Source organism: Lampetra fluviatilis, chromosome 8 (assembly GCF_964198595.1).
Source record: "Lampetra fluviatilis chromosome 8, kcLamFluv1.1, whole genome shotgun sequence".
In the NCBI taxonomy this organism is placed as follows: Eukaryota; Metazoa; Chordata; class Hyperoartia; order Petromyzontiformes; family Petromyzontidae; genus Lampetra; species Lampetra fluviatilis.
In genome coordinates this window covers 10,033,891-10,052,722 of record NC_136282.1, presented here as the reverse complement: position 1 = coordinate 10,052,722, position 18,832 = coordinate 10,033,891, and the positions used below count along the sequence as shown (strand labels likewise).

Below are 18,832 nucleotides of genomic sequence, written 5' to 3'. Positions count from 1 at the left end.
TTTGTTTTTATATTTACAAAAATGAACTTTATGTAAATAACATTAAATTTTCGATTTCACTCATCCGTAAACTTGAGATTGCTGCTCATTGAGCCTGGTATTGTTCTGTAAATGTGTGTGAATTCCTCAAAAGGAGAAGGCTTGTGTCCCCACTGAGACACATCAATTTGTCTATGTGGCTAAATAGAGAGGCACACCATTTACAGTATGGGCAAACAAACTGAATGTATATACAGTACTTCACGTTAAAGTGCCTAAATTCTTTCCAATGTTTTTAATTACTCAACTAGACATGAAAAACTATTGGCGTTCTGGATTAAACACTTCCTGAATTATTTATGAAGTAGCGCACATATATTCAAACTGTGGAAACCTTCACTGGTCATCACATTTTATGCCCTAGCACTGTGTGCGAATTATATATTTCGTGTGCACGTTTACCTTCGGAAGACAGACCCTGTATATTCACTCCTTTGGATGCCAAGAAGCTCAGACAAGCGTCAATGTTTTCAACCTGCAACAGACAGAAGAATAAAATAAATACAAAATGCAACACGAGTAAATAATTGCACGTCAATTGAATAGACGTGACTTAACCGAAAGAAACAAATAATAATTCCTGCAGTCACGAAAGTTCTAAAATTAAGGTCAATTGAATATTTTAACGCGCACAATGTCCAGCGGAAGTAATCAAATCGTAAACAATTTCTTACAATTCCACTACTTAAAGGTTAGCCTTCTCGTGCCATGTCAGACATGGGGATTATTTGACTATGCTGCATCACGCTAATCAATGTGGGTCGGTGAAGGTGGGGGAGGGAACGCAGGACCGATTTGGATATCGCTCGCCACTGATGTGAACCGTGAATGGGCATACAACTTGGCTCCCCCGGTTCAAAGCGAAGCATGCTAACCACTGCGCCACCACCCTTTTCCCCAAGTGAAGAAATAGCTCGGAGGATATTACAGAATGCAGCTGGATAATGTTCTAAGGAACACACGCTTCGTGAATCCGTCACATGAATAAAATGTGGCAAAAAAACTGGTGCGCAATGAGCAAAACTGATTTCCATGGCATCCTCACATCGGCAATAGTAAATCGCAACGAATGTGGATTTAGGCTCCATTTAGGAAGGCAAACAAACCGTTTCAAATCGGAGATTACTGCGGTTTGCGCTAGGGCAACGAAGCACATCGCTTATGAGGCACATAGAAACAATTTTCACCAGCAGCAAAACTCCTCGAAATTAAATGAGTGTGCATACGATGCACACTCATTAATTATTATTATTATTATAAACAACAACCAATTAATTGCACATGATAGGATTTCATTATCCATGCTGTACAAGTCTACAGAGTGGAATTGTTGTGCTGTGAAGAATATCAGCGCTGTCAAGTATAAGGGCGTTTGCCTGAAACATCACCTACTATATATTTATATTTTTAAGAGAGTATTGTTGACAAATTCGCTGAGTTGGTTTGTTAATTGTGCTTGTGCACCACCGCCAATGAAAATAATCTCCGATTAATTTGTTTCAAAGTCCAGGGTGGTCCAGATGCCTTGTGACCCCCAAATTAATTAACCCCTAACGTGTTTTTGCTTTAAATTTTCACGTCATTTTAAAATAAAGCTTACTTAAAACATATTACGTTTTAGAGATTTAAATGAAAGCGCGTCACAGGACATCTGGACCACTCGGTAAGAATGATCCCCCACGTTTTGTTCGTATGACCGGTAGGGGTCACGCGTGAGCTATTGCCAGATTTACTATGTACTATGTAGTATATACTTTAGTTTTTTACGTGGTTGTTTAGTTACTGCAGCTACATACTATTAACATTCCTTGCCTTTTATTAATGCTACCCCTATCCCCTCCCTTTGATGCTGCTAATCCTGCATAATGCACGGGCATAATATGACTTGAAACCCCCCGCCCACCTCCTACGCATTTCACAAGTAGTACTAATCACATACCTGCATTTCCCATAAATATGCTAAATTCCTCTTGATATGCAAATTATTTTTGTCAAGGCGCCCTTCCCCCCTTCCTACCCAGCTTAAATATACGCTCCAAGCGTGGTAGTGTTTCATTCAGACGCTGTCTCCCCGACAGACCTGGTCTTCACCTGAGGACGGCTGCTTGCGTTGTGGCCGAAACGTCGTGAGAATTATTTTATTATGTTTTATTTTTATTATTTTATTACTTCCCTTCTACGTGACTTTACCGAAAGAACCAAGAAGACTATTGCCAGATGTACGTGGACAGAGAGGCAGGCACGGGATGCGACTGTGCTACTGGACTTGCAACCCAAGAGGTCGTCAGTTCGTTTGATGTATCAGCACGAGAGTCAAAACACTTGGGCAGGCTTCTTAAATGTCTAGCCTCTGTCCATCCAGCAGCATAAATGCGTGCACAACAGTATGATAAGGTAAAGTGTGGGTACTCCCACTTATCCCAAGATGTGAAGACAGCGTGGAAGAGTAGGCCAAAACACTCTCTAAGAGCTTCTTCTAGCGGAGGTATTTCTAGCAACAGTGGTGTGAGCAAGCAATTGTAGGCGCTGCACCTTATCCATTTTATTATTCTGACAAATGCTCAACAAAACTGCATCGCCCCAATGTTGTCCTGTAAATTGTATACAACATCAATAAAGTAAAGGTCGTAACATCATTTTACAATGTCTCCCCAGGATGATCGTGCCACCAAATATGAATGCACATTGATCAGCGGAGGACAGACGGAGAGAGAGAGAGAGTGTGTGGCAGTGGTATTGCTAAAGGTTCCTGGCACGCAAGCTGGGCACGTGGTTCACTGTGACGTTGCCTCGCACGTTTATTTTGAAACTGTGAAAGAAATTAAAAAAAACCCCCAAGGGCAAAACGTTGGGTTGGGTCAAATTTGCGGGTGGGGAGAGGAGGGAGCAACAGCTGCACACAAACCAACCCGCACCGCCACCCCACAAGCCTGGCCGTGGCCTCGACGCGCAAAGCAAAGCGGAGGAAGACGGACGGGAGAAAAAGAAAGATGCACGATCCCACTGGCGGCACTGCTGCCCTGTTTATACAACGGGGCCCGCAAGTGGCCTGTAATTCTTCAGTGCGCGGTGGATCAAGGGGAAAAGCCATACAGTACAATGCCCCAGAGGACTCGTTTGAGACGTTACAAAGCCTTCGAATGTTTTCACTGAAATCCCCTTCATTTTAACTTTTACCGTGTGATGTCTGCGATGTCAAAAAATGGCAATAAAGGAATAACGCTAGTTTATGATCAAACAAATGCTTTTGCTGCCCAGAGATTAGCTTCTAAATCGAGGGGCGAATGGCTTTTTTTTTCTCTCGAGTGACAACTTAGTAGGTGAAATTGCACTGCAATGTGCACACAATTTGGCATTCTGGCACAGCTTACCCATTTAAAAATTGCACGCAAAGTTGGCTTCGTAATATTTGTTTTCAACTTTGAGGTGAATATGCTACATACATAGTCTCATACGGGTTATATAACATTCAATACACCTTAAACAATTCATTGTATTGACTTAAAGCTTTCGTGACTGCAGGAATTCATATTCTTTGGGTCTTTCGGTAAAGTCACGTATATAGAACAATAAAATAATAAAAATGAAAATAAAGTGAATAAAAAATAATAAAAATATCACGACGTTTCGATCGCAACACAAGCAATCGTTTTATTGTTCTATCTACGTGAATTTACCGAAAGACACAAAGAATATGAATCCATTGTATTCTTGCATAAATTAGATAAGGGACATATCGACAGCAGTAAAGGCACATAAAGTTACTGGCAAAAGAGGTCCCATTTTGCACATCAATTTGTATGCAAGACTTCAGCAATTTAACAATCATGAGATGAATAACAACCTGCCTCATAACAGAACAATACCAAGGAGTGGAACTTGTAGTATCGATATCACGACGCTGTATACTTGAACTCTGGTGGCACTGCACATTTAATACAATAACACTCGTCACAGTAGCATAAGAACAAAACACCCGAGTTGGCAAGCAGACGTGAAGACTACAAGTTTAAAATAAAATACTTTGCATTGAACCGTGAAGTGATTTACACACTCAAATAATACAACCTTCCACTGAAAATAAATACAATAAGATTGAAAATGAAATGCGCCTGTCGCATTAATCAATGATGAATTAGCAAGGGGACAAACAGCAAATGGATGGGGTGGTATTTATGCTCCTTATCTGAGCAATGCTTTGCTGATGACTAACTGTCGATTTTCCACAACATCCAATTACAAAGAATGGACCTGATGAGTCACACATTTCCTCATCCTCTTGGGAATAAAGCAACCTCAGCCACAACTTTACAGAACGAGTAATTCTATATAAGAGTATTGGGCATTATTTAAGCACGCTCTAAAAAAAATCCTTCCGATGTATAATCTCCTCCAGTATTTAATAAGCGGGTCGAACTTGCTTAGGCCTTCCTTTACTGTGTAAGCTTTTGTGTGTGTGTGGGCGGGGGGGGGGTATTGGTAAATAATCCGCATAAGTGTTACAGTATATTGGTCGTACAGGACGTAAGATGAATAACACCCGGTTCAGGGAACAATCAAAGAAACGGTAAAAATGGCCAAACAAACGTCGGTACATGGCAGGCAGGAGGCGGAGGAGGAGGGGTATGTGGTTGACTTTGACAATGTCCAAGCATTATGCAATGTTCGTCATTATTGGCTCAAGACTAAAGCACTCCCGAGCCAAATATGATGGAGAGAAGCCCGTGTAACTTCCACCGAGCTGACAGCTACAGCCTGAGCACCACAGCTCTGAGAACGGATTGTTCAGAAATAAATGTAACGTGAAGTTAAACCTGCTACATTAGTCACACCGCTTCCGCTAACACCAAGATGTATACGAACCCACTTCTGAAATTACGAATATCCTTGAACATTGGGATGTTTCACAGCACACTCATGAAACGTGACATAATTGATAATTGTAATGTAATGAATTACTTTAACTTCCGGTTCACGTGGCTGGCAGATTGCCTCATATAAACCAACACCAATACCCCGCCATACGCCACTAAGTGACGGTGGAGTCACCACGGCGCCTGTGCCAGGCTAGGTGCACTTTGAGGCCACCACGTGAAGTGTCGAAGTCTCGCTGCTGGCAGGAGGTCTCGGGACAGACCTAGCAGGCGCTATGGGTTGGCTGACTGAGATGACCGGTAGATGCACCACCAGCTGTACCCCCCCACTGTGCCACTTTGCTTCATTTTATACGCCCGGCGCTCCACTCGTTGTTGTGAGCGTCGCTCCTCTGCTGGAGGGCGACTGCCTCCAACTGCCCAGTAGCGACGTCCTTCACGAGCCTCCTCCACAGAGGCTGATCTTGACACCGTTGGTACCAGTCGTCGGCATCTAAACACTCCTCGAATCATCGTCATCATCAATACTATAATGGAGCAAGTGCGAGTTTGTCTCTGGCTGTCCGGATTTTTTTTTAAAGCCCATTTTTTTGAGCGCGTAACATTTGCATGTACGCGAATGTACAGTAGTTATGCTGATGTTATTTCGCGCCGTGATAATCATGGAACTATTGATCTCATGTATTTTTAAATGTCAGTAAAAATGTTTGATTAAAACTTGAGGAAACATTACATTTGGGTTTCCGACAGTTCGTTTTGCCACGCACGTTGACTACGTCGATGGTCCGAGGACAAGACAGGCGCTTCATTCATGACCCAACTCACAACACGTCTGAACAGCGATGTTTCTGCGGTGCAACGAGCCGGTGGGTTTTATTTTCGAGAGGTCAAGTCAGTTAAGCAGAGGACGGAAGAAGACAAGGTGAGAACAAATTATTTGGAATTTTTTTTTTAATTGCGTCAATTTTGGTAAAAATGTTCAGTACTGTCAACTTAGCACTCTTGCGCTAGGGAACTGTTTTGTGACATGTTATCGCATTAAGAATGGTTAATAAGTTGTTTTTTAAATACAAAAAACCTTCACGGTAATGTACATTCATTTCTTACTGAGAGTAGTTTAGATTGTACTAATTATCATTCATAGGTTCGAATTGAAGTCCGAAGGCCCCCAAATCCTCCGCAGGACCTAAGAGATGAGGGCCTCAGTTTAACACGTAGGCTTTCGCGACCAATATTATTCATAATAAACGTTTTTGGGTTAGATTACGTTATTTATAAATGCGTCGTAACCCTCCACCACCCGACATGGCCAATCAGCAAAAAAGTGTCACGTTGACAAAAGACAAATAGTTCACTACTTTAGCCCACCAGTGTGTTGAAGAGTGAATCCACAACATAAAAAAAATTCGGGCGAATTGCCCGATGATGCTGGATATAGTTACCAGCGAAACGTCGTACTCAAAAACTGTAAATGTTGTGGATTCACTCTCCAAAACACTGGTGGGCTAAAGCAGTGAACTATTTGTCTTTTGTCAACGTGACACTTTTTTGCTGATTGGCCTTGTCGGGTGGTGGAGGGTTACGACACATTTATAAATAACGCGATCTGACCCAAAAAGTTGATTATGAAATGAGGGCCTGTAAGGGCACCGAAATCTTCTCGTATTATTAACAACCGCGACAACACAATATAATTATGGCGGTTGACAACTTATAAACGAATCACGATAGAAATGGATAATGATGATGTAACATTATCACGTACACGTTAACTTCCGTTTACCCTGTTTGGCTAAGGTCTGGGGTCAGGATATGCAATCACTTGCTGAGCACCACCCTGGTGATCGCCTCGTGATACTGGGTGTAATTTTAAACGAAACGTATATTAATAGTCACAATTATGCACCGGTTGCCTTTCAGCGTATTGCTTTGCTGAAAACAACATCGACTGGCATGTTTTGTTCATATGAACCTCATGGTAGTACCCCGGGGTACCATGGTAGTACCCCGGCTCTCGCATAATGTCCGTGATGCAGTCATTTTTAGTCTGTTGATGGTCGGCGATGCGGCAATCGACTCATCTCGACGAGCTGTACACGATGCACCGCTACGGTGCGTACGAGCGTTCAGGGTTTCAGCGCAATCGTCCTCGCTGCGTTTCGACATCGCGGAGTAGCACTGATTTCGGAATGATTGGTACCCCAGTCACGGAGTTAAGTACACCCCTGGAAAAAATAGTGTCCCAGAAATAACATATTTAATTGCCTCGGCATTTTTGTATTATTTGATACCCCGGGGTACCGCCATGAGGATCACGTAACAACTGGATTCGTTGGACTGTGTCAGGTAGCAGGAGGGTGTCCAACACCAATTGGCTTTATACTTCTTGCACGATTTAACCTAGAAAATAGTTATTAAACCTCATACAATCTCTTGAAGACCTGGATGAACCTATGAAAGAGGCCCTGTGACCATCTATTGGGGTGGATTTTTATTTTTACATCGGAGCCAATATTGGCCAAGTTACTGCCAAAATATGGTCTCTCTTACCAAAAATTGTCACAGTATCTTTTCTGTTTGCCAAACTATGGAATGCAGATTGACATGCCCTCTGACACGTAGGTCGTTGTAGATAATGTACCTGGCAACGAATTACCCGGGTGGCTAGGAGTGGAGCTTAACTGATGGCTATGGAGATGAGCTTGCGATTGCTATATACAGTATTGTAATCTGGACACTCTCGCCTTTTAAAGGCATGTAAGCCCACGTTTGACCATATCAGACCCCTGACAACACTTGTGATTGCAGTTGCCATGACCAACCCCCCAACTTGTACTGCAACCTTGCATGATTTTAGCTTTCCCCAGCTGGAAACCACACTGCAGCCAATCATACCCAATAGACAATTCAAAAAATCCCTTTGAAGTTGCAACAAACTCTTAAGTAATGAAGTGTAGCTGAGGTTATAAAATACTGTACCGGCGTTTGCCAGTGAATATCACTTTGTATATTCCGAGAAATAACCCTGCTAATAGAAATAGCCTTTTTGTAAGTGTGAAAAATAATCGGAGCTCACAAGATCGGTATGAAATACGCCACATTCCGGCCAAGGTAAATTGTATATAAGAATACTAGGTGATATGATGATTAAATACGGTAAAATAAGACAACTTTATCAAACTAGAAGAAAATTGAGTGTGATTTTGAGCATGTAAAATAACACAACCCAATGCGAAAAAAATACATCCAAGATACCCATTGTAGAAACTATATACACACACACAGAAGGGTGTTGTCCTTGAAGTGTCAAGGTTTTTACAGGACTCAACCTGAGGTCTAGCTACAGCCCACTTTAACAGCCTTCCTACTCTCTGTGCAGGACAATTAATTTTATTACGCCGCACACTACGATGCATCGACGTCAATACAAGCATACCGATGTGTACCGAAAGCATCCATTCTCATTGCGCTTCAAACGAGCAACACATTCAAGTTGAGTATTCACTGTACTCACCTTTTTTTTTCTCTCTCTCTCTCTACTGCACTCGCTTAGCATTTCCTTCGAATGTCAATTGAGCAGGGCTGATGGAAAACATCCTGTTCCCACGCATTTGGCCTTATTTAGGTTTTACAAACCGAAACGGAACTCCGTCCTGCCATCTCGCCAAAAGCAACAAGGCCATACCTAGCGTTCCGCTCAAAACTTCCTGTTTAAGGCGAAATATTTGGGCGGACGACTTTTAGTGCTGACTCACACCGTAAATCCGCAGCTGTCACAATAAACACTAAACAGTGGGAATTAAAAATAACGGAATCCCCTTTTTTATAGGATTTCTTTAAATTCAAGATTGTTTTTTCTTATTCTAACTTTTAAACGGTAAAATACTTTTCCTAAATTCCTTCTTCAAATAAACAGTCTGGCGATTCAAAGTGTAATAAATTGCGTTTGCTTTTAGGTGACACATTTAGGGAGTCGAATGCAAGATTTAAAAGAGAAACAATAAATATGGAGCTTTCGGACAATTCACCCTTTTGTGGACATTTCGAAACTGGCACGACGCAGAATCACACACGAGTGTGTCTGCTACAACAGGGAAATAATGATAATAATTACAATAATAACACAAGCAATATTGATGGTTGTGAAGGTGATTGTTTATCAAGATAGTTTCAAAATACCATGGTGAATCAAGGTAGGAAAAACGTAGCCTAATATGTTCAAATAAATACGACACTACTGCACCTTGTAAAAGAGAATATGGTATGGTATTGAAAGGTGTTGGCCTATACTGCCCGAGTCAACGTTATGTTGTTATGTACGCTTTACTGCACACAATGTGCACCTAATACAATAATAATGAATGATATTAAGGTTAACATTTGCATTAATTAGTGTACGCACAACGTTTACTTGCAACACACACTGGTGTTTACATGTTACATGAAAAAAAGTAAAATATTTACCTCGGAACCATTTTTCTAACAATTGCAAGTGACAATACGTGAATCAGTTGGAAATTAAATTTGCTCGCAGCTGCTCTGGGATTTGCTCTGGTACTATATATGAAAAAAGATAAATGCTGTAAATCTATCTTGTCCTCCATGGAGCCCACACTGAAAATTGTATTATCTTTATATAAGTCATAATTTTGGTAATGGATATGCTGGTTATTGATAGATTATGCGAAAGCCTAAATTAAATACAGGAACGTGTCAGAGGAATACTAATCTAATTCCCAATTAGGAACGACGGAGTGCTTATTTACGCGTTCAATTTTGTGCAAGATAGCTCTAATAATTGATTTCAAATCGCATCACTCACGCGATTAATTACAAAAGACAACCATCAATATCGAGACATCTGATCAAACAAGCTGAGCTCGAGATGCATTATATTCCACCTTAAAAGTGATCAAGGCTCTACGACCAATTATGGGCAAAATAGCATCGCATTAAGGGCTGCTTTGAACATCAAAGACAGGAAATCACCTCTGGTGAGCACCTTGTATGTTATAAACACGTTGATTGGTAGTGACAGGTGGCATGTTCCTCGGACTCGATTTGGCGAGGCTAGATTAGCTTGCAAAGGAGCAACATTCACACTGACAGCTCTTCACAAAACCGCATCTCACGTGAAAAGCTGCGGCTCAGCTGCTTCATTACCGCATTGCCGGGTGATGAACACGTGACAAACGATTTGCCTAATCCTAACCCTGCCAATCCGAAACATGGCAATAGTTAAGATTCGCAACAGATGTATTATTGTGTGGTGCACGTAACGAGGGTCTTGTTATCAGAAAAATAACATTACTGTAATGTTATTGGTGAAAAATAAGGGTGTGAATAATGCGTAGATTGGTCGATTCTATATGGATGCTGAAGCTCACGATTCAAGCATTGAATTATGTGTGTAAGAATCAATGTTTTTCAATTTGTATATGCTGTATGTAACAGGACCACGTCACACCTTCAGTCAGGAGAGGTTGCTACATTTACCACAATGTAAAAAAAAATCCATTCCTGAATCAAATCACAAACCTAAATTATGTAAATTAATTGAATGAAAGTGGTTATACATCATTTGATGGGAAAATATGCGTTTTTTATCACGAGGAGATGATATCTTCCTCCTCAGTGCCTCATATATATGTTTGTTGTTTGCCAAACCTAATTTACATGATCATTTTACAACCTACGTACGTGGTTTTCAATCATTTGTGCAGTACATCCTGTTGATCTAAGCCCATGGTCACAACCGCTAAGTGAAAATTGCAGCGTACTTCCACGACTAGCCAACAGACCACGCTGGCGATTATCAAAAGCAGTTGTCGCTTGAATTTTGACTTAAAACTTTCGTGACTGCAGGAATTCATATTCTTGGTTCTTTCGGTAAAGTCACGTAAATAGAAAATAAAAAGAAAGTAAAAAAAAAACCACGGCGTTTCGATCGCAACACAAGCGGTCTTCATGTGTTTCGATCAAAACGTCGTGAGTTTTTTAAATTTTCTTTTTATTTTCTATCTACGTGACTTCATCAAAAGAACCAAGAACACAGTTGTCACTTGATTTTGCTTAGATGATGGTCTGCGGCACTCTCTCTGTGGGGAAAATGAGGTGACAGAAGAAATGGAAATCTCTGCAGTAAAGCAGAAAGTCTGTATTTCCGGCCAAACGAAGGAGGAATAAAAAGCAACTGATGATATTCAAGCAGGAGGAAATTGACACCAGCGCGTTAGCACATCATCATTATTTATATATATATATGTATAGTTCAATTACCCTATTAGTTGGAAGCCAAATTTTGTTTCTTTGGTGACCTAATACCGAGGTGGTAGACACTAGAAAGTGCTTAACCCTGCTGCGCTCACATTTAACTCAACAAACATGTAAAAGCAAAGGTAGTCATTTTGGGATCACTACTGTTACAAGGCCTACAGTGCAGCCACAGATATACAGTAATCACATATCCTCTCTGACCATTTAACTGCAGTGTAGTGTTTGTGCATGGGGTAGTTGTGTAGATGTTCACATATCCAACCATTTCACATATTCGCCTATACCTCAGTCCTCAGCGGGTCGGATATGCGACGTTATGCTGTACACAGTTGACGTGGGTTTGTTTTAAAATGGTACATTTAGTGCATCTTGCTTTAGAAGATGCCTTCTCTGTTAGATTTTCTGATTGCTGATGTGAGCTCTTTCGAGACCGTGGTGGTATTTGGTTTTGTAACACAGTTCAAACGTAGAAATGGATCAAATAAGGCAGAAGACAATAACCGTGACAATCTAAAAATAATCGGACGAAACAAATCCTCGTCATGCTAAATTCTCTAGGAATTCAAAAGCAATGTTTAATTTCCTTTTATAATTATGAGAAGCACTTATGAAATCCCTACATGGTTCTTAAATAGTCCTCAGCAGGCATCTCTGCTATGCAACCAGTTGTGGTGCCTTAGATACTTCAAATATTTATCCTGCTTGCCTTCTCAAGTTTATTTCTGAAAAGAAACACTCAATGGGTAAACAGACGTGCGTGAACTGCGGTGGAATGGCAATCTGTAAAACTGCAGGACAAAAATACCCCAGGAAATGTTCACAGCACCATAACCAGCGGAGAGAATCAAGTTGCTGGCAGACTCAGCGAAAGCTGAGTGATTTGAAAACAGCTGGTTTATACTCAAAAGAGCTAAGCAATCAAGACAATTCCTTTAACGGTCATATGCTGTGTTAATCTACACTTACACAACCTAATTATGCTAGTTTTAGGCTGAAAGGCATCGATTTACGTTGATAAACGTCTTTGGCATCCAATTACAGTACTGCGGGCATATATAGCCAGCTATTAGAAGTATGAAAGTTATTTCCAGTTCGTCACTGTATATAAAAAAAAAACCGTACTGTAAAATAAAAAAGGTTTAAATCTACACTATCAAACTAAAGAATGTAAGTGTCAAAATATCACAATCTGTTATTATAAACCTTCGGAGACATTCAAACATAAACCAACACATTCTCAAAATTCTCAAAGCATCAAGTTGAATTCATAGCTTAGATAAAACACCCACTCCGCACATACCTTCACGACTGAAGCTTGCAAATGCAAATCGTTAGTTCCCCTAATCGGGAAATAAACGCTGCGACAGGCACTTTCTCCGTCTCTTCTGACAGCTTGCTGTAGCAATGCCGCTCGAGTTGAGCCTTGCTGCTATGTCGAAGACCCGTTATTCCTACTCACTTCTAAGGGATCTGGGTTTTTTTTCTCCCGTGTCTGAATGCACGCTGCCAGGCCCAGAGATGCTTTAGCTTCCAGCCAATAAAGTTTTGGAGGTAAAGTTGTACGCCTGGTGGACTTTCCGACAAAGTTGCCGTTGGGAGCCTAATTCCAGAAATGCATTCCAGGCTGTGTCTTGGTCGCTCCGTTACAAAGTATTACAAGCTGAATGTGAGCATTGTATGATAAATGCACACTTATTCTGCGATGTCCTCAATAAGGATTTATCCCAATTAAAAATGCACTGCTTTTCGTATTGAACCAGATCATTGCCAGCGTGTCCCTGATGGGAAGTGCATTTCCCACACACAGTAAAGACAGACAGCATTATTCACATTTTCCAGATTCAACTTTTTCTGCCGATTCCTTCAAACAGAGACATGCACATTGGCACTTACCCCATAGCCAAAGAGCTTCCTCTATACTGTCAGGGAAATTCAGGTGGATTAACTCACCATCTGAGCCTGGCTCCTTGGGCAGCCGTTGATGTTTTCAATCTTCTCATTGGCTAAAAAAGGAAAATGACAAGGTTGCATTTAATCGACCAAGTGGTTTATGTGGAAAAGAAAAAAAATAGTTTTTTCAGTAGCTGACTGTATTATTAATTTACTTAGTAAACATCCGTTCTGGGGCTGTTCAAATATCAAGCGCTGTTCGTTCAATTTTTAGTTCCACATAACATTAATCGCATCTCTAGGGATCGTCTAGGGTAGCCTTCATTGCATTCAGCTTCCAATTGTTGCCTGCGGCACACAGGAGCATTCAGCTGTAACAGGCTCCATGTGCACCGGCAGAAATAGCCACACTTTAGCACTTTTTCTCTGGCTGACCTTATTATTAGGGGCGAGTTAATGAAATAAATAAAGCACACACAGCCCCTGTGGCTCCCCTCCCCTCCGTCTGACAAAAGGAGTTGCGTGTGAATGTGAGCCACCCCATCGCTGTCTCTCCATCCCTCCCCCTCAAACAAATCCCTCCCTAACAAAACCCCTCCCTGGCTCCTTTGCCGTCCTCCAACCCAAGCCCGGACTCCCACCTCGCGCGTTTTGCCACCCATCCAAGCCGCCGCTTTTCTGGCGAACGTTTGCCGAGCGTAAGTTTCCCAATCCCCCCCCCCCAGCGCTCACACTATCTGACTGGCCAGGTTGGGCTGCGTTGCTCTTTTTGAGTGGAGAGACGTTGAGAGGGCAAGGAAACCCACAGGTCACTAACGCACTTCTCTTTTCCACCCCCTAACGCTGCTGCTGCTACTGCTGTTGCTGCAACACCACAACTGCCTTCTGCCAAATTGTGAATTTTTTTTCGAGTGGCCTGTAAAAGGCCAACTTTTTTAAACTGCTTGAATTTTTTCTTTGATTTTGATATTCATAATGTATCCCTTATGTTCGCCCCCGCATGACTAATATTGACTGCCAAATCCTGCCCATTACAAAAACCAACATCATTGACCCCCGGCATACTTTTACATGTGAATTTATGATTTATTTTATAACTTACATGAACGTAGAAGGGGAAATATATATATACCAATAATGAATGCTTGCTCTCAGCAAGACTTGGTTTAATTCTGTGGGAAAAGTACTGTTTTACATTAACGATACATATATTTTTGCAATAATATTCTTTATAGCTAATATTTTCATTTCATATACAGAAGTTAACTGTTTCTCTGAATTACATAAATGAAGTCCTCATGTATCTAAAATGAAGTATAGCTGTTTTTGTGGCCTTAAAGTTCGATAAAGTAAATGTGTATGCAATACAGTAGCATGCACGCAATAACAAGAATGACAGATTAGTCCAATACCTGTTTATCATACAACACCCGGGCACAGGTGTGGTGGTGTAACCAACACAAGAATACCCTGTATAACCTTTAAAAAATTGGTGGTTTCAGGTGCTGTTTGCGAGAATCTATGGAAGCTCAGACAGCAAGAGGTGGCAGTGTGGGTAGTAATACGCAGAGCCACCGTTTTCTTTCCAGCGCAGATGTTTACACATTGCACCAGATCCTGATGTTTAAAGCATAATCAAGTGGAGGCACAGCTCAAGTTCTGATAGCACGGTGCCGGGATTCTAACTTCCACACCTGGTATAGAGGAGGTTGTGGGTTCGATCCAAAAGCCTTACGATGCCCGTATATTTTCTAGCGTGCATGTTCTCCACATTTAGAAACATGCGTTTAGAGTATTTGGCTGCTGTACATTTCCACATGATAAGCCACTTCGTTGAACTATCGCTTGTGGCCAGATTGCTTATGAAAAATAACTGCATAGCTCAGTGGGATTTTACCTCGTAAAATAAAAAATATATAGTTTAGTTTAATCCTCCACTGATGTTGGCTGTGGCTGGGTATCGAAATCAGGTAGCCAGGGTTGCAGTGCAGTACACTTGGCACAATGAAACCAGACCCCCAACAAAACACTAAACATGCGTCGAAAAAAAAATAACAGATGAGTGCTTACACATAATCAGAGATAAACATGAAGGGACTTTGGGGGAGACAACATGGTAAGCACGGTGTACATTGTTCACGAAACAAGACAAGTTTCCAAAAGTTGTGGATTTTATCGGTTATTTATTTAACTCCTTTAAAGAAGTAAACGTGTGTGTGCGTGCCTGAGTAAGAATACTTGGCCATGATCAGTACACCTGCCAAAAATTCAGCAAGCTATTATGTAACCATGCACCCTGCTCTTCTTCTGTGAAGTTCAATCCTGAGTGCACATTACTTACAGTGGTAAATGCACCCTTAAAAAGTGTTGTGGTTAGCGATAAAAACTATCCTGAAAGATCAAAACCCTAACACTTGACCACGGCACTGGTGAACATCGAGGCCTGCATTTGGTGTGATTGCTAGGACATCTATAAAGATTTACATTCATCACGTAATTCGAAATACTGAAACGGCATCTCAAAGCGCTTCAAACCGCAGACGAGAAATACAAAACACCGTTGCTCGAAATTGTCCCAAAATCACGCGACAGCCAGATTTGTCGCCTGATGAAGCTTGTTATAATTGCTGGCGAAACGTCGTACTCAGATTGTAAATGTTGTGGCTTGGCTCTCCAACACACAGGTTAGTGCTGTACTAGTATATTACACTATACACTATACTACTATACACAATACACTACACTATACACTACACTATACTACTATACACTAGTGCTGTACTAGTGACGAATTGGCACGTTCTGTTTATGTGACAACCCTTACTAGTTGTCTGTGTCGGGTGGTGGCGGATTTTAACGACAAATTTATATATTGACAGGATTTAACCCCCCCAAAAAACCTCTATTATGGATGATATTGTTCGTGAAAGCCTGCGTGTTAAACTGATCAGGCGACAGATCTACGATGAAGCAGCCCACACACAAAACAGGGGAACAAGAGCCATCAAAGTTCAGCGAACGGTTAGAGTCAACATGTTGTCTGTCACGGCAGACAGGCTTAACGTCAACCTCCCACAGAATGCCGTGACAGACGATGTTACGCAGCCCTGGAGAGCCAGGACTGGGTAACAAAGCAGCCAACACTTACCCACAACTTGGATAATCTCCGCCAGCAAAACACCATCACTGACGTCTTGTTGAAGGTCTCGGATCAGTCGCTTGTGACCCGACTTTGCCAAGTAGTGGTTGGCCCAGTCGGTGTAGATCTGCAACCGAGATATGAAACAAGAGGGAGGTGGAAACGTGAATAAAAGTCAAAGTAAACAATGTCTCCATGGCTTTGCATTCCACATTTTTGCGTACCTCTAATGCGTCCGTCAGTCAGCTCCACGCTTGCCATTGCGAATGTGTGCGTGGGTGTGTATTAAGTCACGAAAGCGAGCTATTATATGTCATATAAACAAACTTGGACTACGCATTTTGTAAGACCACCAGTGTGTACCCTCATCCACTGCACCAGCGTAATAGAGCTGTTGTGAAGTTCATCGTCAAACATCAGATGACGCCGACGTATGCGAGCACATAAGCAGCGCAAATATAAATCAACTCGAAAAATCGAGGCTACACGAATGGCAGTTAAAACAACACTCAAACTATGACGTTAAAAAAAATATATACCTGCAAAAAAAAAACTTCAAACAGCACCGAATTTGTACTTGGAAACAAAATGCAAAGTCAAAGTCCATCCACCCCGCCCAGGGACCAGAGTGCTCGCGTGAGAGTCCCTCGATCCCTGGCGGCAACTTGCCGAGAATGAAGCGACACAACGAGGAGCCAGCAGCCCACGGGCAAGCCAGCGGCAGGGCACGGCGTGTACGGGGCACGGGAGGCGGGTCAGGAAGCTTGCGAGGGAACAAGAGACAGCAGATCCACCCCACACCACCCCACTCCACCACCACCACCACGGCAGGGAGTCTCCCGCCGGCTGACAAGGGAGAGGGCTGGCTGGGGGCGCGGCTCACCTTATAGGATTACAGTTGTGGCAGCCAACTGTGGCGACTTCAATAAAAAAAAATGTCTCTTTAAGATGACCTTAGGATTCTAGATTTGAAGCTTTCGTGACTGCAACGATTCATACTCTTAGTTCTTTCGGTAAAGTCACGTAGGTAAAACATGAAATTAAAATTGATAAAATGATGCAGCAAATCTGGCTGTGACGGTCCCACCTGATGACGGAGACTTGTGTTGCCTCCGAAACGTCGTGATTTTTATTTTATTTTTATTAATTTTAATTTCATTTTTTACCTACGTGACTTTACCAAAATAACTAAGAGTATGACCTTAGGACCCAATATTGGAAAGAGAGTGGGTCCTTGCCTGTAGGATTTGGCAGTTCACCGGCATTGATTCGGGCAAGTCTGACTGCTTATGAGACACTGCATGTCTCATAGTGCCGTGGTGGCGAGATGTTAACTACTTAGCCTGGTATACAGGAGATCGTGGGTTTGATCCAGACCCTGACGCCTGATGCTGTATATTTGGAGTTTGTGTATCTCTCTGGCCGTGGTCTAGTGGATTTTTCTCCCGGTCCTCTGATTTTCCCTCCACATTTAAAAATAGTTTAGTCCTGAATCACTGCTGCTGAAATTATGCACTCCCACTAGATGACCTTGTGGCTGATGGGTCGTGAAAAAACACGTTTTATTTTTCTGTGGAGAGATGGCGATATAAGTATACGATAAATAGGTATATTGTCTGTTTATTTATCGTGTAAAGATGTTCTCTCACTTGTTTGAATGAAATAATGCTGAAATACATGCATGTATGTTTTGGGGGAGGGGGGTGGTTGATGTAGCTTCTAAATTATTAATTTAGCTTTATTTGCAGTAGAATATTGCGGAAAATCTGTTTAGTTCACTAAAATTAATGTCAATAAAGTAAATGAACACGTGTATATGGACCACCCTTGCACCAGGACAACCAAGTAAAATATTTCAATAAAGAAAATACAGAACTATGCACAGTATTGTATTCATGGAAGGTTCATAAACTTATGAAACAAATACTCTAAGGTACGTTATTTAACATAACCGGTATTACGGTTATTTATCGACCCATATTTACCAGCATGAAGTATTGCAGTAATTCTGCATTGCTCGACAAACAACCTGTATTTATGCATTCATATGAAGACGTGGAGGGGTGGGGGTGAGGGGTTTGGACAATGGTTCGTGCACTCCTCTATGAGCCCAGCGTCTAGAGATTGCTTCCTGGCCACGGCTCACAGCGTGGTATCTGAACCTGTCCTGGGCCCCTTCTTCATCAACCCATAGGCATGCAACAGTGGCGAGATGTTAATTAACTCGCCTGGTATGCACGAGGGCATAGGTTCGATCCCGACCCTGACGATGCCAACTGTATACTTGGGAGTTTGCGTGTCTCTCTCCCCCGTGGTCGCGTGGATTTTTCTCTGGGTGCTCTAGTTTTATCCATCCACATTTAGAATCAACACGTGTTTAGAGTATTTGGCTGCAATAAATTTCTACGCGATAAGCCACTTCGTTGAGCTATCATTTGTGGCCAGGTCGCTTCTGAAAAAGAGCTGTATAGCTAGCTCAGTGGGCCTTACCTGGTGAAATAAAAAGTTTAGTGTATATCATTTACCAGCATGAAATATGGTCAAACACCCCCTCCTCCATGCTCCAGCAGTCGATTGTAAAAGGGGTGTACGTAATTTTTGTTATGCGATGTGC

The 18,832-nt window shown here is 41.9% G+C and overlaps 1 protein-coding gene across 19 annotated transcripts in view; it reads right to left on the bottom strand.

The window, feature by feature from the left end:
• LOC144933856 (neuron navigator 2-like) overlaps positions 1–18,832 on the bottom strand; it is a 280,032-nt gene that overhangs the window by 120,492 nt on the left and 140,708 nt on the right. For 17 of the 19 annotated variants that reach the window (XM_078859085.1, XM_078859069.1, XM_078859075.1 and 14 more), the window contains exons 2-4: positions 16,228–16,345; positions 13,140–13,192; positions 442–514 (exon numbers count right to left, since the gene is read on the bottom strand). In XM_078859085.1, the coding sequence (XP_078715211.1) occupies positions 442–514; positions 13,140–13,192; positions 16,228–16,345 (244 nt within the window). The remainder of the gene's footprint in view (positions 1–441; positions 515–13,139; positions 13,193–16,227; positions 16,346–18,832) is intronic. The other 2 variants (XM_078859087.1, XM_078859088.1) reach the window with 1 other exon arrangement.